We start from the raw sequence: 23,132 nt of genomic DNA on the forward strand, positions 1-23,132 counted from the left end.
TTGAGTACAAAGAGGACAAAAAAATTACAGGCTGTGGCACAGATACCAGGAACTGGTTGTGAATCAAATAAATAATAGTAGAAAACCGGTCACAGCGTATGTTGACGAGAATCAAGGTTAATTTCAAAGTTTCTTGTGACACAAACATTTTTGCTTTTTTAGTGTGTTGCTGTGTGAATCTGTGGGTACACTCTGAGAGAAGGGAGAAAGCATTAGCTATGTGTGTGTTATTGAAGGTTGTGCTATTCAATGACAGAAAGCTGATAGTGTGAGTGCTTGTTAAAGATCCCCAGGAGAGAGAAATCAAATCTGTTAAACAAGTTGCTCAGAATAAAGGCACTCCACTTAGCCGTGGTCACATGGACTCTTGGAGCTCTCTACTTTGGCCTACAGACCAGCTTAGATAGTCTAAACCTAGCATCAGTTAATCAACTCTTGTTGACTTCAGATCATAACATTATTAGTCTTTGATTTTCAGGGAGAAACATTTTCTACTGTAATCTCCTTGTAATTGTGTTCTTCATTGACAATAGACAAACCTTTCGTAGAAGCTTATGGATGAAACATTTTAGAAATACTTGTCAAGGTGGTCTTGTCTCTACAAGAAAACAAAAGTTCAGTCTATATTTATGTGATGGAAAGGTTTAAGGTTCAATTAATCTGTTGATTCATTATTTACATAAAATAAGTTACACTACATAATTCCAGAAAATCATGAAAACCATTGAATTCAAAGGTGATAACTGTCATTAGAGTCCTTACGTTTTTGTTGTGTTGAATGTGTTGTTCTCAAAGCAGAGGGAGGAGGAGGCTTGGAGAGATTAGGTAATACCTGTTTCTCACTCTGTGTCCTTAAAGCCTTAAGGCTGGAATCAGATAATGTTTTCATTTTGTGTCCTTCCCTTGTCTCAGGCCAAGGTCTCACGCTTTCTTTTTTAGGTTTCTAGTGTTTGTTTTATTTTTCCTCATCTTCTGTTTCATATATTGGGGCTTTTTCTTTAAGTTTTAAATCACACCTTTACTTTGATCCTCTGTCTGTTGTGGCAAATTGTTCTGTATAAATCGTTTCAGTGCAATCAGGTGTTAAATTGTGCTGCAGGACAGGATGAAGTGTCACCTTTTCCTCCACAGTTTTCCTCCCATTTTCTCCTGTGAACTGCTACCCCTCAATGTAATCATTTACTCTTTTTTTTCTATGCTCCGCTTCTCCTGTCATCTTCATGTTCTTTTAATTTCTTTTCTTTTTTATTTTGTTTTCTTCTTTTCTTTCTTCCTTTACCCCTCTTTTACCTCTCTGTCATTCTCCCCTTAGGCGACCCACTACAGTTTTCTTGCGACTCTGGAGGTGCTGGGGAAGCTGATGTTCAGTGCTCTGGCTGGAGGTCTAGTGGACTGGTTTGGTTTCCAAGTTGCCTTTCTCTTCTTCCTCACCCTCTCTGCTGGGACTGCTCTGCATGTGTGGACGGCTACCTTCACTGGTGCTATCAGGGAACACCAGCTCAAAGAACAGCCAAAGTGAGATTAGAATCAGGGTGACAGGTCCTAATATGAGGCATGTGGGGGACCTGATAAGGGGTTGAAACATTTTGAGACTACCAATATACAGACATCTCAAAAGTTCTTGAATCTTGCTACAGTAAATATAACATTCATGACTTCAGCAAATCCTTTCACCATAGAGGAGCTTAAATAAGTAGATTTAATTGTTCTGCCTTTTTTAGGGGGAAATCAACCATGTGTTTAAGTACTATATAGCCCCTTTCAGATATGTACTCCTTTCCAAAAACTCTGTCTGCATCTGAACGTGTTGGTTTCATGTCTGAATGAGCACCCTTGATAATTTTCTTAAAAGTTGTGACAGCAGTGTTACTAGCTGGGACATAGTATCATTTATGTTTCACATTAAAGATTGCACACGTTTGAACTCTATGCAGTTGTGTGCAAGACTATGACTGACGTAGGACTTTATTACACTTTGTGGGCCTACCAATCCCAGTGTAAGAAGTTAAACATCAAGTCACCGACATTATACGGACATGCGGCTACATAAATTAGAGTAAATGACTTGGGTTTGTATGTCTCTGACACCCACTTAAGTTGCAGCCTACAGTTGTATGCAGAAGTTTAGGAAGCCCTGACAATGCCCATGATTTTCATTTATAAATATTTGGGTGTTTGGATCAGCAATTTCATTTTGATCTATCAAATAACTGAAGGACACAGGTTTTTTGGATTAACAGAAAATGCACAATATGCATCAAAACAAAATTAGACAGGTGCATAAATTTTGGCACCCCAACAGAAAAATCGGGAGAGTGTCGGGATTCTGGATGAAGGTATTTTGGACCATTCCTCTTTACATCTTACATCTTTACATCATCTTTACAAACATCTTCAGTTCTGTTAGGTTTGATGGTTGCCGAGCATGGACAGCCTACTTCAAATCATGGACATTGTCCTAAACATTGCATACAACTGTATATGCATGTCTGTCCAAAGATGTGAGGTCACAGTTGCCTTGGCCTTTAATCTTTGACCACTAAATTCTGATCAGTTGAAGTTCAAGTGAGTGAGTGTGCCAAGGCTGTCAGCAGCGTGGAGGCATGAAAACATAATTATTTTCGGAGAATGAAAAATGAAAATTTCACCTGGAACAACAACACATTCGCCCACCATGTTTTAGAAAGACAACTCTGGCCTCATACATTATAAGCCACTTGATGTACTGTACAATCTCTCTTGTATGGAAAAAAGAGCAGGCATACCCTGGGTCTATTCAACATGGTCCAACAGAAAATCATTGCTTTAACAGATGATTATGTTACATATACCACGTCTGAAAAGGGCTTATTACAGTATTATTATTATTTGTCAGTTCACTGGCAAAACTGGCCTTAGATTTTATTTTAATTTTTTTTTTGCATTTTTAATGTCTGAAAAAGTCTTAATATTTACAGTTGCATGACAAAATGTCCAGATATTATAGGCAAGGATGAGCAGAACATATGGTTTAATGTGTTGTAAAGAATTGAGAAATATTTTGGAATAAAATCAAAGCTGTTTTTACCATCTGATGCATTTTAATATTTTAATAAGCCAGCAATAAGAGCTGTAGCCAAAAGCAATATCACTATTTGTGATGCATGTTCTATCATATTGTACTTTATGTTAAGCATCTCCTGAGTTGTATGGTTTACATTTTAAATGAATGATTCTCTACTACCTCGTATCAGCACTGTGTGGTGCGATAGACTGGAGGTGAATGTACAGTAGCTGCATCAAGTTTTATTTGTTGATGATGATACCAGTTTGATACAAAAAACTAAGCAATTACCAATTAAGCGGAAATCTGTATATCAGCATGTAACAAGTCAAACAAAATGCGTCATAAATGTCAGCATTTATTAAGTGGAACTATAATGTATGGCCATCAGAAGAATTAAAATTTTGTTTATCTTTGTGGGAAACCCAGATGGGTATTGATGCATTTTTATGCACTGACATATTTGTTTTTAAACTGTACAATTATACTGTAACTATAGTGCCAAATGGCAGCCGATTATTAGGAAATTATGAGAGGAATTTTCATGAAGTTGGCTGGTAAACTAGTGACTGAAATTCACTTCCCATTGAACCATGAGAGGTCAACCTCAGCCTTACACACTGCATAGTGCCATCTTGTCTTAGTTTTTCAATTACAGAATCAGGTCCATTAATAATCTATGAATCTATGAAAATAATTGTTAAATCTCAAATTATACTGGTGGTTAATTTCAGTCACTGATGACATTGTATGACATTGTCTTTGTGTTTTATGTTTAAATACCAAATGCACAACTATATGTACTATAAAATACACTTTAACTCTCCATGGTGGTCTATACTAAAGAAGATCATTTTCTCTGCGCCTAAAATAAGAATGAGAACAGCGTAGAATATTGTTTTTGTTTTTTGTTTTTCCTGTGGAGGAAAAAAAAGTAAATGTATTAATGAGAAGTAAGTCTTAGAGCTGATAATCTTATTGATGAGGCAGGTTAGATAAGGATGGTTTGGTTTAAATAAAGGTAGTAAACTCAGCATACAGAGCAAAATAAAAAAGCTGGTTACCTGCTCTCGCCACATAATAATACTGGGTTAGCCACTAGTTGCAAAGCACATTTTTTTGTCTCTCAACTACTGTGTTGCCTGAGAACTGCACAGAAATAAAAATGCTGAGTTAATCTTGCAGTCTGTGTGTGTGTGTGTATATATGCATGTGTCTGTGTTTTATTTTTTTATTTTTTGACACCAGATTTTACCACATTTTCTATCCCCAGGGGCAGAGGTCCCTGTTTGGTCTATGTGTATACTTCCACCTTTGAAGTTCCACCGGGTCTTTCCAGCAGCTGGCTCTCTGCTGTGCACTAGCTGAGGGCTACAGTAGTGAAACCAGTCTGTGTCACAGGATCCGCAGCAAATGTTGTGGAGCAGGATTATTACACCTACACTGTACGGACTGTTTGTGTTGCGGGATGGGTGATGCAGAGGCATAAGCTTATATTTGAACCACTCACTCTCAAATGTTAAGAGCAATAAGCCTGTTTAGTTTGGTTTCTTATGAAGTTGTCACCTGAAACCACCACAGCTGTTGTTCTTTATGGTACAGCTTTCTCTCTCTCTCCTGCACTACACAAAGACCACCAGCCTTCCTTAACTAGGAGTGAGGTTTTATTAATCTGCTTCCATTTTGTGATGGGTGAAGTAAACCTGTAACTCTTCAAAAAAAAACGATTCATGCAACAAGTCACCTCAATATTGGGGTAGCGGCGACTTAACGAACAAGGCAAACGTGGATGGATTATGACATTACAGTTTCACCGCAATCTCCATTGGGCTGCTGTTCTAAACCTTCTAATTGTGTCACATACATTTTGAAATTTAAATTTGAAGGTTTGAAAACAGCAGCGCACCTTTTTATAACACTTCCCTTATGGTTTGGATAATCCCCAGAGCTCATTGTAAACATCTTTTGTTGGGACTATTTCTTCTGTAAGAAAGAAGTTCCAGTGAAACACAAAACAAGATGTGCGTTATCCGCAGGATCTGTTTAAAACCTGTTCAGACTAGAGAGTGAGGAAAGGTACACAAGTGGTCTGGATCCTACAGTGCTGATGAGAGTGAGACCCCCCACTGTGGTTGCCAGATTGGCAGAAACCTCCCGTGGAGAGAGATGTGTCTCGTGGATACCCTCCTTGCCACGGTTACAGTTGTAGTGATGGATTGGTGGATTTGATGTGCATGTCGCCTCAAATCATGATTAATAACTTTGTTGAATAATAACAGTAATGGAAAATGCATGAGACTTATTGCTAGATAAGCTGGCTCAATTTGTCTAGAATGTACTATAAACATAATGTGCCATAAACATAAGTGTGTTCTAAAGTAAATACTTTCTTTTCAAATGTTAGCACACATGGCGCTTGTGTTTGTCCATTTGTGAATTCCTGAGCTGTTATCATCAGAGTCAGATTTCCTATATTGAAGGGTAAGGTTGGGTATTCTTTTATGTCAACAGCTATTTAGTTTCAGTGATCAACAATCGAGCTGGGACACAAGTCTGGTCACATCACCAACTTTATACCCATCTCACACGGGAAACACACTAAAAAGATAGGCCTGCTCATTCACCCTTTGCCAAGGCTGATCCACTAATCACAGTGTCACAAGAAGCATCACAATGACATGCAAACAATATGAAACACAAATAATAAAGCAGATTTTATGAGCTTACAAAAATGGAGAGTGAGTGAGAGAGGCAGAGAGAGAGTTCACTGACAGTCGCATGTGTTGCCCGGTAAAGTTTCCTCTGGGGAGAGAAGGAGAGGAGAGAGGATGGGAGAACAGGCAGAGATTGCAACATGTTTTAATCTCAGCAAACAAAAGTGTTGTATCAGTTTTTTTCCCCTTTTGTCCCTGAGCACCCCAGGGGGGGAGAGGTGTTGGCTTTTTGTGCTGCTTTTGTCCTGTGGCCCGCAGAATAGCCTTCTGGGAAACCTGAGTGGGCGGGCGGAGGAGCCTCAGCAGCATCAAGTGTCACAGTGTTTCCTTCACTAGTGTTTACTTTTTGTTTATTTGCAGAAAGAGAGACATGGACACCTCTCTCTATCCCAAGCTCATCTCTTCTTGTTCTTCCCACTGCTTTGTCCCTGGTCTTTGTTTGCCTCCTTGACTTTCTCAAACAACTTCATAATCCACTCACATAAAGGCTCTAAAAATTTATTTGTTTTCCTTAGTCCACATGTTGAATCCATATTGGAGCTATTTTTGATATACAGTATTTAGAATTAAATCTTATTTTAAAAATATTTCTGTCAACTGATAGTTTTTTTGCAGACATCTGTAAAAGTAAATGGGGAGACAAAGGAAGAGGATTAAGAAAGAAGCAGCCTTACAGACAGAGGAGCAGTGAGGGTTCAGTTTGCTCTTGGCCAAGAAACCGACGACCGGGCGGTAACTCTAGCCCACAGACATAAGAGTCCTGGTGTATTTTTTTTTGTATCTTCAATTGCAGCCAGGCAGGTACTGTGTCTTTACCTGGTGACAACACACACCTGTGTGATCACATGACCTGATCACCACTGTGGGAATGGGTCAGAAAGATTCACTCAATAAGCCTTTAAGGTCACATAATGAACACATTATATAGGACAGAAGAAGAACTCAGAAAAAACATTTGACAACCAACTGAGCTGATTCAATAATGCTCCCACTGTGTTTCTGTGCATTTTTTATTGTATCTCTATTTGTGTTAAAAATGTTTTTGAGGCAGTATTCAGAGGTTTTGTGTCTTAAAATCTGTAAATCTGCAAACATTTCTCACACACACACTGAATCTTCAAAATAAGCACAGCTCATGACTATTTATCTTCTTCTTATATTTAAGGGTGTGCGATAAAATAATTTTTGAGAATTTTCTCTCAGTGAATTACCGGTATTTGAACACAGTTAATTAAAAAAAAAACACACATATAGACCTCTTGCACTTAATTTAGAAACAGCCATTTTTCCATTATGATCTGAGACTGAGTAGAATTTTCAATTAGTTTCTGCTGAAATGCCATGAGTTCACCTTGTAACAGCCTCTGAGCAATAACTACAAGCCCGACCCCGCTGAATAACTTAACGTAAGAATAAATTGTATGTTCTGTACTCATTTCATTAATAATACACACACTAATTTTCATACAGGGTCTCTGCTCCCTGCTAACATAATCATAGTTGCCTATTTTTAGGTACAAGGTTTTAATTGGCATGAATATTCCAATGAGAGACAAAGAAGCCCATGCTGAAGATGGCAGGGTAAGCAGAGCTTATTCTCTTAAAAAGGAGAGGAACAGAGGATAAGGAAGACACTGTTTTAAGACATGTACAGTTGTGACTATGCAGTACAACAGACTGGTACAAACTTTTTCTTTCTTTCATTACAAGAGACATTTCCAGTTATCAGGTACCTCAGGATTAGTTCCTGATAGTGGGTTTGTATATTTAAATAATCCATAAACAAATTACAGCAGACATTTTCATTAGTGTGAGATGAGCGAAATCCTTGCTATGATATTTTGACCAGCTGCCTTCTAAGCTGTTGGTCCTCAGTATGTCACCAAAACAGCTCCAGCCCACAAAAGAATGCACAGTACAAGACCTCAGCCCTTAGTAGAAACACTACTGCAATTTATTATTATTTTTAATTTAGATGCTTGATCAGGGCAGGACTTCAAACCCTGAATATTCCTCAAACCATTTCTGAACCATGTTGAGTGGCATACATCTGACATCTACGAGCCTGTACCCACGCTTCCCCAGCAGAACATTGTCCAGATCCACTATCCCCCCAAGTGGCTTGTTTTCTTCCCATAATGCCAGACAGTGGTTTGAATGAGCCATAGTCCATTTCTAATGCTTTTGTACCTATAGGTGCCTTCAGTTTTTTAAAAGTTTGCACATTCCTGCCATAACCATCATCAATGTGTTCGGCAACTTGTACTGGCTGTCCAATTAAGACAAGACTGTATAACACTGTAATTTTGCTCTCATATACTGATGACCCTTCTGCCTGTTCCTGCTTTGTAGCAACACCACAGATGTTGGTATGGACTCATGATCACTCTTAATGCTGACCAGTAGCCTCACCAGATGACCCGTAAGTCAATTTACTGATCGAACCAATTGCAGAATAGCATTTATACTATATTGGAGTGATTTTAACAGTTTCAATTGCTGCTTTTTTGTGCATTTTTAAAACAAATTACAAAGAAGGACAAAACTTAACTATTTATCTCTGGATTTGAAGTGATGGGAGCTGCTCTGTGAAGAAACAGGCTCTGCTATCCAGTCTCTCAGTGATGGGCTGGGATGTGACAAGCTGCCAGCTCATATGGTGTTGAGCCTGAGTCACTTAGCTCTGGTCTGTCTCAGTCTCCAACCCCAGTCTCCTACAACCCAACCCTCCCGCATCACCACACTCTGTTCTTCAGCCCCAGCCCCACCACAAACACACACACACGCACTTTCTTTTAGGCTCATTTGGACCATTAGGGCCAAGACAGGAGAAGCCTCTTATGCACACACCCCACTTCTTCTCTTTCATTTCCTGTCATGTATTTTCCAACACCTTTTCCCTAGTCCTGCATCTTACTGCCCTCACATGCAGACAACCCGTCGGGGTTGATTGTTGACAGGGGATTTAACAGGACATTGTGATGCTGTTTAAACAAATGTAGCTCTAAATGGCAGTCTGTCTAAACTGGAGAACTGCAAGCCCCCTGGTGATGGAACCTTTATAGGTCACCATCTATCTATCTATCTATCCATCTATCTATCTATCTATTTGTGTGCCTGTCTGTTCGTCTGTCCATCCATCTATCCATCTATCTATGTGTGTGTGTTTCTGTCCGTCTTTCTATCTATATATCGTTTGCTGATTTATCTCTTTCCTTAATTATAACAAGTGATAAAACCCTTTTTAAGTGCTCACTGAGGAGTTAAAAGTTGTGGAGAGGCTTGATTATATCATATTTCAGTCCTATATTATTTTCAGTATCTCTCAGGGAAATCATTCTTTGTCAGAGTTTGGCTGAGAAGTTACTCTATTGTTTCTTAGAGTGCAGTCAAACAAGAAAGACTCAAATTTCTCTTAATCCCCTATCAGACTGTCTGTGGTTTAAAATTGAGGCTATGAATAAATGGGAAATGTCAAATTTGTCATCCTGATATCATTTACCTGAGTTTGAACAGAGGAGCAGGTCTCCAAACATTTTCCGTTACTATTAGTTTACAACATTTCTGTAAAACAGCATTCCAATAAATTTCTCAGGAAACATTGTGAGAAGACTTGTAATGAGACAGTTACCTTAGTTTAGAGGTTCTTAAGGGTTTAGGTAAAGGAATTTCCAGTTTCCACATGAGTTTCTTTAAAAAACTACTGTAACTTAACCCAAAGTATATTCATTAATAGCCCATTTACTAATGAATATTTGTTTATTTCTTTTCTTGCTAGCATACAGATTTGATTTTTTTTGTTTGTTTGTTTTCACCACATCCATCCAAGCATTCATTATCTAAATCATTTATTCTTTTAAGGGTCCCTGGGGTGCTGGAGCAAAACCCCGGTGTCATTGTGCAAAAGGCAGAGAACACCCTGTTTAGGTCAGAATCCTTTCTCTTGTGTTATGACAAGACACAAGAGCAGCTGTGCAAAGCTGCATTAATAAACTGTAAGGTCTGTTGCTGAGTGAGGAGTGAACTTTCATAAGTGTGTACTCAAGTAATTTATATACAACACGTTAACTAAGAGTTTAGTTGATTTTCTTTTTGACATAATAAAATGTCCTCAAATCTACCTAATTACCATTATTGGTTAGATAAGGAGTAGAGTGGTCTCATCCTTACTGCGCCACTTCTTGCAAGCAGGAGGCGAAGCCCATTTCTAAAACCCTTTTAGCTACAGTCATACAAAACATTGGGACATACAAGACTTTTTGAGCTAATTCAGAAGTTCTGAAGCAATTTCACCTAGTGTCACTTGTGTTAATAAAATGTGTAAATGCGATAAAATGAGTTCAGGGCCAAGTTGTGTGAAAATATCTGACAAGATCACAACCCAATAACTTTTCCTAAATGCGTTTATGTATGATGTGTCATGTGTGTTGAGAGGAAGGGTGGAGATGTACTGGAAGAAGGAAAGAGAGGATGCAAGGACCAGAGGACAGAGGGAGGAGAGACAGGACCATTACCACACTGTTTGACATCATAAGGATCTGAGCCTCAGGCCAGAGCAACTAATGGGGGTCTCTTAGCCTTTCTCTATCTCTTTCACACACACACACACACACACACACACACACTCGCGCGCCGAACACACACACACACAACAATCCCATTTCAAATGCACACTACATGTAGAGATATGAATTCATGCATGCTTCAGTGCTTAGAGCTATACAAGCAGACACGTAAAAAATGTGCACAACTCTTCCTCCCACCCCCGACCCCCCCCACACATACACACACACACACACCACACATACACACACATACAGACATACAGCTGAACTGTCCTGTTCAATCCAATAGGGTTTTCACACATATAACAAATAGCTGAATCTACATTTCCCTTTGGTTTGTTTAATTGTCTCTATCATGATGTTTGTGCCTCAGATTGTTTTGTTGTATTAAAATCATTTTCATAACACACCACGTGGTCCTATACATCGTATTTTCCTGTTGCTTCACAGTGAAAGTAATCTTGTTTAGTCATTCATATAAGTGTTGATGTGTCACCCATAAAAGAAAAGAGAAACAGTTTAGCCCCTCTATCTCAGCCTGTACCTTGAAAGCCACACCACTTGTGTATCTACAAAGTCTTTGAAGGAAAAAGGCTTACAGTGCTACGCTGCTTAGAAAAGCCAACTCATCCCCACCAGCATTTGTTGTGCTCTCTTAATCTAATTCAGCTGTTAAAACCCTGTGACAGCAGCTTCTGTGCTTGAAGCACTAAATTATGGTCTAACTGAGAAACAGCAGAAAAAATAAAGATCAGAGGGAGAATAAGTAGAGCGAAGACAGCGACACACAGAAGGTAATGCATCCAGATAAAAAGAGATGGATGTGGCACAGCGAGAGAAAGAGGCAGAGTTACTGTACAGTGGAGCAGTGGCGTATCTGGTGGAACCATCAGAGAGGCAGTGTGCCGACTGATGTAGACAGCTGGACATGGATTTTTTAATCTGTCTAAATAGGATCTGCCCAATGCAGGATTTTCTCCAGAACAGCAGGCCCAACCCTGGGGTTGTGACAGCCAGACAACAGCATGGGATCACAGCACTCAGCAATGACACTACTGCTGTCTGCAAGTGAACGTGCGTGAGTGTGAAACAGACACATATGTGCTCCTAAAGAAAGTCAAACAATATGACAGTGAGGCAAGATGTCTGCAAGTCTCGCTAAAACAAGTGTCAGATAAACTTGTTTGGTTTTCTTTCAGGTCTGCATTTGGCGCCAAACATTGATTCTGCGAGCCTCAGATGCAGTGCTTGCACACGTGCCGGGAAATTAAACAAGCTACATTGTCACACACACTCACACACACACTATCATACGCTGAAGGTATGTAAAACATTTTTCAGTCTCCTTAATACTTGTGAAGCGGTTACAAATGCTTTTTTATTTCTTTAACTTTTTCATGTTGTTCATCTAAATACAACGAACAGAAGCAGGCTTTAAGTTTCTGGTACTGTTGTCAAGAGTCTCATTCATGCTTTGCATTGTAATCTGTGTCCTGACTGTGGTATGAATAGACGCATGTGTGGGTGCAGATATGTTGAAGATCAAATAACTACTAAATTAGGTGTAATGAATTGGCTCTAAGTAATAGCCAAATAAAACCCCTGCCATAAAATCTATGGCTGTTTTCTTACATGTCTTGCAGTAATTCAGCCATTTATCCAGCCAATAAACTGTTCTAGATGAAGTAAGTCTCAAACGTACTAATAGCGATAAAAGAGGAAACGTGACTGAATGACTTTGGTGGCGTGTTTGCAAAAACAGTGGCCAATTTTAGTGACTGTGTGCAAAATCGTAATAATAGTGGAATGAAAAACATGAAAACTGTGACAAAAATGAGTATGTTTGTCTTTTCTTTGAATATTTTCTTAGAATCTTTGGTGCAAATAGATCGATACTGAACTGAACTGAACAGAATGAGACTAATTTACTAATTTAAATACTAAGTACTAAAATAAAGTTTAAACTGAAACTTTACTGTTCATCTTTAAAACACTTGCCAGGCTGATTATTTGATATTTAGGTTTGGAGATATTGATTCACATTACCATGTTTGTACTATAAAGAGATTAAAGCAGCTAGTGAAAATATTGTAAAGAGAACATAAATTCATAAAGAATTTATAAGTAATGTTTCTTTTAATAAATGTAGTTCCTCATTCAGTCAGTGCATTACTTGCCCTTGAAAAAAAATCATGTTTAGTTTTACAGATATGTAAGACGGGCTCGCCTGTGTGTGTGTGTTGCGTGTAGATGACTGAGTGTGTCAGCTTGGCCTATTGTCAACTCTTTCAGACAAGCTAACAGGCTGTCGGGGCCCCAGGACCCAGAGATGGTGATGGGAACACTGTTTAATTGGGGTAATCGGCGTGTTTTTAGAGACCTGCTTATTAAGAGAGACCCCTCACACACACTCACACACTCTTTCTCTCAACTACACTCTCTCTTTCTCTCTGTCCTCAACACAGACAGACAGACAAGCAAAGCGACAGCTCTGCTGCTCGCCACCCAACGTCTTTGCCCACATCCCTGCATCAAAGATTCAGAGTCAGCAGGCGGGGATGCAAAGCATGATCATCAATGTGTCTGCTCGCGACCCTTTAACACTAACAATGTTCAATACTTAAACGTGTCAGTGATACTGTGCTTGTAGATTGATGCAGATTAAAGAGTGTGGTGGTCATGACGCTGAGCTGTGGATGTTTTTCACAAATTTGGAATAAATGAATAAAAATTCAGTTTGGTGTTTTTCTTTCAGGTGGACTGATTTTTTGTCATAACCTACCTGTTAACCTCTAAGTGTCCCAATAATACACCAATCTGCTTATAATCTTATTCCTGTACACCTTGGGGAAGTACTGTATTACTAAGATGCTCACTGAGCATGCTCAATGTGACCTAAGCTCATTTTCAACAACAAACAACAGTTCAGTTCATTGTTTCAGGCCACAAAGACTGAGATTGTTTTATCTTGTCTAATCCTGCTTTATTGTTGTTGTAAGAGAGAGGGATGTGAGGATTAGACACTGTCTGATTCAGTGTAACCCAACAGCGCACACACACACACACACACACACACACACACACACACACACACACACACACACACACACACACACACACACACACATATATACAGTACAGTCTCAGAGAACACATGCAAACTTTTACCAACTCTCTACACTTTTGATGCTACAATATGAACAAATCCTATTGCCAGCATCTGACTTGCCAACAGGTATCAGCTAAGGAAGATATTTCAATATGAAATAAATGACACTGCTTCTGCATTGTTTTTTATCACTTGTAAAGAATGACATAGATTACCCCATGTTTTGAGTTGTTTTCTTTATTATTTCCAATTTGACATGTATTTATCTAAACTTGGTTTCAGTTTCTCATTTATTTTCCCACATTCAGGCTTTTCCAGTTTTCTCCATCCTTTTCTCCCATTATCCATGCATTCTTAACTTTGGTAAAAACACACTCCACATTGGACCCTTTTGAGAAGTGATGAGATGGGAATTGAATTTTTCTGATTCCTGCTTCCCCTCCTCACTCACTCCTCCAAACACAAAGACAAAAGGTCTTTTATGTTTTGTTGTGTTTTCTGCTGGTCTTACGTTTAGATATGTTGCCCCAGTCTGACTGCAGGTCAATACATATTGTTTATGAAAAACAAAGGGATGATGGCGTGATGTCATGTCTAGACTCCATGCAAATTAACAAGGTTGATAAAAACCTCTCTCAAGTGTAGAGTATTTTAAAAGCTACATAAAAAAGCACACAGACACACACACAAAAAAAAAACACTACACACAGTGGCAGACAAAGTGGGAATGATTATGGTAATGATAATAATCATGACTGTCATCACCGTCTCATCCACCAAGTTAAAAATTAATCTGAGTTAACGGTAATCCACGTCTCCTCATTAGATTACTGGTGTGGGGAGGGGAGACTCACAGGCCATCTGCACATCATTAACAGAGTCTCACTGACAACCCTCTCGTCCACATCATCTTCCTCTATCGTCCTGCTCTCTCATCCTTCCGCCAGTCTAGTTCTACATCATTCTGTACCACTGACGTTCAGCCTCCTCTTACTTTCTGTTTCTGGATGTGCATCACAAAACAAACTGGAAGACAGAAAGGGCTTGAAAATCACACTGATGTGAGACTGTCTCCTATTGTGTCATTATCAGCTGGCGTCATCGTCAGGCCATTATTATTATATGCCATTGTATTTCGGTTATGTCACTGGACATCGCTGCCTCTGATCCTGCTTCTGTTCATCCTACGCAACACAGTGGAAAATACACAACGATGAATAACTAACCCTAATCATTTATTTATGTAGGGAAATTTTCCCCCAAAGGTCAAAGTTCACAATGGAGTTAAAGAACCGCTGTGCTGCCTGGAAGTGAACAGGCATTTGTTCTCTAGCTCAAGGACACTTGAGTAATGGCTTGAATCTCTAGCATAAGGGTGATTTTTCTTTTTACATAACTGACAGCCTCCTCATCTGCCAAGCATAAATGAAAAAAGAAAACAGACAGAATAAACCTTGACACATTCATGACTGAATCACGTTGCTCATGTCACTGGAACAAGCTCAGACAGGCAGAAAAAGAGAAACAGAGGAAAATGCTGAGGGGCACAAACAAAAAATGACAATAAAAGGCATGGAGCGATAGGAACGCAAATAAACAGTTTACAGAACATTTAGAGAAATACAACATCACCACCATCAAATATGATTAGTGACTCTCTAATGTTAATCCTGTCTGCACAGTAAATAGGAAGCTACCATCAGCAGATGGGCCCCTTGGCATAAAAACAGAAACATGAGGATATAGCTATCAAATCCAACAACCAACACCTGGGAAGTTGAAACTTGAGGACCTAACCTGGTCTATTTCTTGGCTATTTCTTCAAGACCTTACTGTGCCGAGACAAGAAATATTGTCACTGCAACGTTTTATTTTTACACCTCACTTTAATGGATCAAACAAAAGAACTTGAATAGACAGTCTTGTTATATGGCAGGGACACACAAAAGAGAGGCAACCGTCAGCCATTAGCCAGCGTCGGACTTTCAGGGAGCATCAGTCGGCCTAGTCTTTGCAGTGTGTTCTGCACCATTGGCACTAGTCAGACCCCCGTTACCAGCATTTTGGCCAATTTGACATGTTCAATCAGCATTAGCCTGTCAGTTTAGACTATATCTGCTGACAGAAGCTCCAACATGAGAAAGCAAACCTCTCCAGATGATCCTAAATGCAGCAGTGATATACGTCACACCACTATTCCGATGTCTGCATTGGCTTCCAGTGGCTGCCCACCAAATGTTCAAAGCTCTGACACTTACCTACAGAATGGTTAACCACCTTCCTACATAACACCCTGATCCTGGTCCACAGTCTCTGTTGCCCAATGTGCTGTGCTTGGTAGAGGTCTGTTCTACACAACACAGCAACATATCCCAAACAAAGCTCTTCTGCTCAGCGACGACCAATGAGATACTGTACCTAACTGCCCATGCAGCAGCCTCACTTCCAGCAGTTAAGAAGCTCTTCTGCAGCAATCAACCTCCTCCCTATCTGGCACTTAAGTCTAACAAAACAAACATTTCCTATCTTTGCTGTCTCCCTCTCCCTTTCTTGCTTGCTTTGTACCTTACTTGTTCAGTAAATCACTTTGGACAAAAGTATCTGCCAAATTTTACACGCAGAAATAAGATTGGTAAATCTTGCTATCTTTCTTTCAGTCAAAAAGATCAACGGCTTTTGGCTTGTCCCTTCAGGGGTTGCCACAGCGGCGTGTGTACGGCACGTTGATTTGGGATGGGATTGGAATTTTGTTGTTTAGTTGTTTTGTTTTTTAGGAACGGATGCCTTTTCTTTCACAACCCTCCCATTTTTATCCAGGCTCGGGTCCGTTACTGCGATGGCTCTTGGTGGCTGGGGGGGGCCACACCTGCTGGGGTGGGTTTTGAACCTGCTGCCTTTTGCATTCCAATGCACTACCGCTGAGCCACCAGGCCCTCTACCTGCTATCTTTCTGGAAATGTAAAAGTATTCCTTTAATTTGACAGAGGGACTGCAGACTAGACAGATTTGTAATTAAGCAAAAGCAAGAGTTAATGAGCATGGACAGTACAGTAAATGACTCCAAGGCCCTTGATAATTGATAACATCTGTGCCTCTATTGCAGTGTGTAGCAAGTCTGCCCCTGGTGTGTCCTGTTGTGGGCAAACACCCTCCACAGTCTGCAGTACTTATTTACAATCAGACACACTTACTGTAGTACAGTGAAGTACAACAGTGAACTGTGACGGCTCAGCGGAAGTCATTACCACATTGCTTTTTGCCTGTGTGTTTGAACTGTCAAGACTTCCAAATCAAGGTGTAATCTTGGTGTGGTGTGGTTTCACATCACTTTAACCTCAGCTGGTAATACTGCTATCTCATCTCAACAGACATGTGGGACAAGAATCTCATCAATTTCTACAGAGACATCTAACAGAGAGGAAAGTGTGGAAACAAACTGAAAAAGTTCAGCCGCTCCTCCTCCCAGGCCTTTTGTCTCTGTCAGAACTCCATTGATTTTTCTACCGACTTTACAGACAGCAGCTTTGAATATTGTTAGGAGGTGGAGCCCAGAGGGTTTGGTGTGTGTCTGTGTGTGTATACATGGGTATGTGTGTGCATTAACAGATGGTTGTCATTCCACATAATGGAGACAGAGAGGCAAATATACAGTGTATGTGGTGGACAGCAGGACTCACTGACTGGAACTAAAGGATGCACGTTCCCAACACATGCCAACTGCACTTTGACTGCATTGATTACTTGCTACTTAGTATATGAACTGTACATCATTCTTGTGCGATGTAGGTTTTGTTACTCATGCTCATGCATATTGTGTAATAGATGTTGAATTTTTTTTCTTTTAGGATTTTTTCAGGCAGAAATTAAATGTATCTTGTTCTTGTTCTTTCAAAATTAAATTATTGTCCTGCTAGAACAGGGGCTATTCTACACTAAGAGAGGCTAAGTGTTAAGAACGACATCAGAGAAAAACTGACACTTGAAGAAGTAAATGTCAGAAGGGGACAGGAGGAGGCAGACATAAAGACAGAAAGGAGGAAAACATAAAATGCATGAGAGGGACTAAACAGACAAGTCATGACTAACTTACTATTTATCACTATACGTGTGTGCGTGTGTGTGTGCGTGCCTTCTGTGTGTGTGGGTGTGTGTCCCTCTGCTGGCCCCGCCTCTGCGTAGCAGCCTAACCGTTCCTGACAGCCAGTGGCTCATTAGAGCTGCTGTTGTATGTTCCTACCTCCGTGCACCCACTCCTAGTTTCCTGGTTGCAGCCCCCCCAAACAGTATATGTGTTTGTGCGTGTGCGTGCTTGTGTGTGTGCATGTGCATGTGAGTGTGTGTGTCAGCTGGCTGCACTCAGGCCTGAGCTGGGACAAGCACAGGGGGTGGTGGGGAAGAGAGAGGAGGGAGTCAAGGCCTATTCACCGACACAAAGACATAATTAACCAAATTGGAAAATGGTTCGAGCAACCGCCTCCTGAACATTGTGTGCTAGCCTTTGGTTGCTACAGCAACTCTAAAATTGTGTCTACATTTGTTTGTGTGTGTGTATTATGTCCAGTGTCGATATTAAAAGACACAAATGAATATCAGTTGCATTATCAGATCACGCATGCACTTTTACACTGATTAATTCTGGGGATTTCAGTTTTTCTCCAGTCACTGACTTTCTATGCTGTGTTCACTGTCCGGCAAATTTATCATTGGAAAATATCATCTTATATTTTTTTAAACATTTTGAATAGATTAAATGTAACATACAAAATGTTATTCAGCTCTGAAAGCAAAATGGCATCTGTGCTTTGAGTCTGTTTCTGTTCTGAGAAAGCCAGAGTTACCTTCTATGTTCACCTTTCCTGATGACACAAAAGGTGATGACAGTCACACTTTTGTTGCCTCACTAGGCCCAGTTCTACAGTGGAGCTAAGATAGGTGGTAAAACTGCACATTTTTTTAATGCCCTTCCACCTCAAGCACTGTACCAGTACTTTGTTGAACACAAAAACAATACTCTGAATCATTTTAATGTGCTCCAATTAGTTTTTTGAATAAGTGTCACAGTAAACGCCACATATGTCTAAAAGTTCACTCTGCATTCAAAATAAAAAAAACTATGATGTCCAACAACAAATATAGAAGATAAATTAACCAAAATAAATATGAAAGTAAGCAGAAATAAGGAAGAAATATAGGGAACAATTCCTGGGGTGATGGGTAATGCAGACAGGAAGTAGCTAAAGAGAAGATGAGCAGAGTTTCTCTAGTGTGTGGGTTAGTGTGGCTATTGGCTTTTTAATGCCTGGGACAGGAAAGGAGAGGAAAACTGGAGGAAAACAAATAAGGATTTAGTCATTCTACACATATATTTGGATATTCACTTGCTTATCAAGTGTGTTTGGATAGCCAGTTATTCAAGTGAGTGTCCTCTTTGGTAAGGGAACTACATTAAACTACATTGTTAAAGCAGCATTGAGAGATATTAAATGTAAATTATCCATTTGCTTTGTGCTTTCTTGTTAAAGGTAATTAGCCACGTGGAGCCGGTATGAGACAGGTGCACTTCATAAAGCCTGACTGCTTGGACTGTGGGACAAACCACATTTAAGTTTATCGTTTTACAGAATGCTTTTCAAATTTGAAAACTGAGCCAAAGCAACTGAAAAAAAACTCTAAACACATTTATGTTAGTTCAACTGGTGACTCTAAATTGCCAGTAGATGTGACTGTGAATGATTGTCTCTCTGTGTGTGCCTCTATGTGTTGGACCCGAGACAGACTGGCGACTTGTGCAGGGTGTACTCCACGTCTCACTCAGTGACAGCTGGGAAGGGCTCCAGCCCCCCCACGACCAAAACCAGTACAAGCGGTTCAGCATAAGTGATGGGTGGAAGGTGGGTTTGTTAGAGAGAAAGTATAGCTTTTTTGCATGTTTTCAGTGTTTTGTTGGCATACAGGGTGCATTGCAAGAGAAAATATCAGATGTGATGTGGATGGAAATCTCCACACAAACAAGACAGACAGGATTTCCACAAAGAAGAACATTGTGTGTTGTGTAGCGAAGGGTTATAAGAGTTTTTATTTTGCTTTGCTTTGTTTTTTAACTAAACCACAACAGGTATTGTTGTGGCTTGTTTTTTCTGATTTTGATTTAGCTTTTTTACAAGGATGTCATTTATTAGTATTCATAATCTCAGTTTTAATTCTTTTGGTGAAAAGGTATCTATGCATTTTGACCATAGGTGACAATGACCAATTAAACTGACACAAAAACTACCTTTTGCAAATATGCAATTCAGTTATAATGTACCAAATTGTTATTGTTGAAATTGTTTTGACAAACAGTTTAGAAAAGTTAAGACTGAAAAAGGTAAGAATGTAAACTGTAAATGACTGAAAAGTAAAACATGTTATATATGAAGATATGTTCTGGTAACCGAAGCAAAGGACCTCAGATTGATAAAATAATTGAAAACTGTTTTCACCTGTAGGATTTTCAACCTACTGTGTTACCTGTGCTCTCCTGGATTACGAGTCATTTGATCCTTTCATCCGCTGCATATGACTTAGACCAGTTTAAAGTTGAACACTGTTTTCTCTCACTCAAAATCTTTTCTAGATATAAAGAAGCTAATTTAAAACAAAATTACATTCTTGTCCAAAATGTATATCACAAAAGTGGACCAGGCCCTGTTTTAAAGTGGTCAAAGAAAAAAGTACAAAATAAAGATGTTACTGCAGGTTTGCAATACTTTGCAATTCTGCACTAAAATATACAGAAAAAAACGGTGTTTCTCCTGTGGAACACAAAGAGTTAAAATAACAAACGTGCAAACAAATGAAACCACAGAGACAAAAAGTGTATGACTGTAACAGCATGGCCCCCTGACATTTTTTATTGCACCCCCAGAGGTGACAGCCTGAATCTGGGCCTCACACATCTTATTCGTCACAGAGGTTTGTGTGAGGGTGTGAGTTTGTTTGTGTGTCTGTCAGCTGACTCTCTCCCCAGTGAGTCAATGAAACATCGATCACAGTGACAGTGGGACAGACATCAAGGACAAACTGCTTGTAGATCAATAGCTGCACAACTGTACTGTGTGTGTGTGTGTGTGTGTGTGTGTGTGTGTGTGTGTGTGTGTGTGTGTGTGTGTGAGAGAGAGAGAGAGAGAGAGAGAGAGAACTTAAAACCTTGTATTGCTTTTCTGCCATAGAGGAAAACATTTCATATTTAAACCGCAGCTGCATAAGACATTACTTTATCTATCAAATATAGATTTCACTGCAATACAAAAGTTGAAGTCAAGTTGATTTGTACTTCAGAGCAACACTAAGTTTAGCCCATAGAAAGTTGCTCTTTTTCAGAGTTACAGTAAGGTTGCGAGGTTTGTTTGTTTCTGTAAAGTTGTCTTCCACCCGTCAACTCCAGCCCTGTTTTGAGGTTAGTTTCTGTAAAGTTGTGCCTTTTGGCACCAAGCAGCACTGTGGTTTGGGAGCTCGAAGCTTGGTTAAAGATAAACTTCAGGTCTGACTGAAGAGTTCACTCTTTCTCCCTCTCTTCTCCTCCCTCTGTCTCTCTCTCTGTTTCTTCCCCTCCCATCCCTTGTTCGGCCCCCAGAGTCACAACAAGAAGCAGCAAACAGCTTGTGCATCCCTCGTACCAGGAGAAAATGCCCCATTTTCATCTGTTTGAATCTGACATTTTTGGCACATTAAATATTGGACATTAATAAATTAAATGTAATGAACTGACATGAAAGAAGAAAAAAGTCCAATGGTACAATGCAAAAAAGTATAAAAGGCAAGAGTGCGAAAGAAAGAAGCACAACAACAAAATAAGGCTCAAACTTTTTCCTTTAATTCCAATTAACTATTGCTTTCTGTAGCCATTGGAGATTATTTTTCATGTTCATTTATTCAAACAAATATTGAATAATTTACAGAAGAGGGAATAACAACATGAGAAATCACAGCACACGCTGCCAATGGAGGGAAAGAGGTCTGTCTATGAAGAGTGTGGTTGAGGAGAAGTGTGACTTAATGGTCATTTAATCTAATTAGACCTCTGCTGGCTGTTTTGTAACATTCAAATGATCATAACTGCTGGAAGGGAGACGATGCAGCCAATCTTTGACCAGCAACAACACTAATTAGTTGCTTAATAAATACTGTATGTTCTAAATGATCAACTGCTCAGTGTTAATCAATCATGACAGAACTTATATATTTCTTGCTTTATTGGCAATTTTGTTGCATACTACATGTCATTATGTGCAGCACCATACCTACTTTGTGTTTGTGGTTCATGTTTTTCTGTCAGAGTGTGTATGTGTGTCAGTGGCCTGTATACAGTATGTAGGTCAGTGTAAGTCACACCATGGATCATAACACGTTGACTTAAGCAGATCCTATAGGACTACATTCTCCACCCTGCCTCAGCTGACCTTTTTGGAATTCCTTCCTTCAGCATTTGATGATTTTGCATAGTTCAATGGCCACTTGAAAAAAAATTACATCCAGTGGCAACATTTTTAGCATTGTTTTTGCTATTGTCAAAACAAATGATGCCATCACTTTTCTTGTGTGTAGAGATTGTATCTATGCATGAAAAACTGAAAAAACTGAACAACTGTGACTGATCTTTGAACTAAACCGAGAGAAATAAGTTGAGTCAGCAAAATGTTTTGCAATGTCAACTTTAACTGTCTGCAGTGGCACGGAACACTGGTGCTCGATGTAAATAGCGTCACCCAACAGGAGCATTATTGGTGGGATACTGGGCTGCTCGTTGTCAGAAATTGTTGTTCGCTTGTCATTCGGAGGAGTAAAGGCACACATGTAGACCCTGAACAAACTCCTGGTGGCAGCAGCAGAGTCTAATAGGTTTAAAATATAGAGCAAACAGCTAGTATTGGTTACCGTAACACGTTTTTGTTTAACTATGAATGAAAACAACAATGGTACTGTATTTTGCATCTGTTTCTTTGACTAGTGTTTTCCCTGTTGAGCACAGAGCAATGTGATTTACAACACCTTGTTAAAGTGAATAGGTGTGAGATCTCCTGGTAAATTGCAAATTGAGCATAGCAGCAACTGCATGCCTGTGTAGCACCTCAGGACCAATTATCTGTTCCTCTCATCCTCCTCTCTAAGCAAAAAGCCCCATTAGAGGTCCATAAAGATATCACAGATAGACCAGAGACCAATTATGTGTCCCTAAACTAATAACAGCAGGTAGACCAAGTGACAACACAGGCGTCCAATCTACATCTTCCTCTCACAGCAGCATGTGTCACGGTGGTAAGTTGTGCCTAACAAAGCCCCAAGGCCCAGTCTGCACTGTTGCACTCCACCTAACAGTGGACAAGCACATCTCTGCAGACACCCTGACTGATACTGTGGAAAGTTTCTGCACATGTATTAGAAATTATGAAATGTTTTCTCAGAATTTTGTCTAAAAATATTCAGATTAAGTTTCTTTTGATGCTATACTTTCAAAGTATTACTCAGATGCAGCACAAGAAATCCATCGCACTCCCCAAATCCACTGTGGGTGATTTTTTAAAAATTTCCCCTCCTGCTTTACTGAAAGAGCTTGGTTCCAGCTCACATTCGACAGAGATGCCAAAAAAATGGCACTAGAACCCCCAAATCTCCCACCCTTATCCATCTGCACCACCCAGACCTCCTACTCACACTACTCT

General features: G+C 39.7%; 1 protein-coding gene across 2 annotated transcripts in view; it reads left to right on the forward strand.

Annotated features, from left to right (window-relative positions):
* The window catches only part of mfsd3 (major facilitator superfamily domain containing 3), a 29,119-nt gene extending 19,876 nt beyond the window's left edge, over positions 1-9,243 (forward strand). Inside the window, exons 6-7 of one of the 2 annotated variants that reach the window (XM_067520395.1) lie at positions 8,110-8,179; positions 8,330-9,243. In XM_067520395.1, the coding sequence (XP_067376496.1) occupies positions 8,110-8,163 (54 nt within the window). In that variant the 3' untranslated portion in view covers positions 8,164-8,179; positions 8,330-9,243. Of the gene's footprint in view, positions 1-1,312; positions 4,228-8,109; positions 8,180-8,329 lie in introns of those variants that run through there. The other variant, XM_067520394.1, reaches the window with a different exon arrangement.
* The last annotated feature ends 13,889 nt before the right edge of the window (positions 9,244-23,132 follow it).

The sequence above is a fragment of the Channa argus genome, chromosome 11 (assembly GCF_033026475.1).
Source record: "Channa argus isolate prfri chromosome 11, Channa argus male v1.0, whole genome shotgun sequence".
NCBI classification, from domain to species: domain Eukaryota; kingdom Metazoa; phylum Chordata; class Actinopteri; order Anabantiformes; family Channidae; genus Channa; species Channa argus.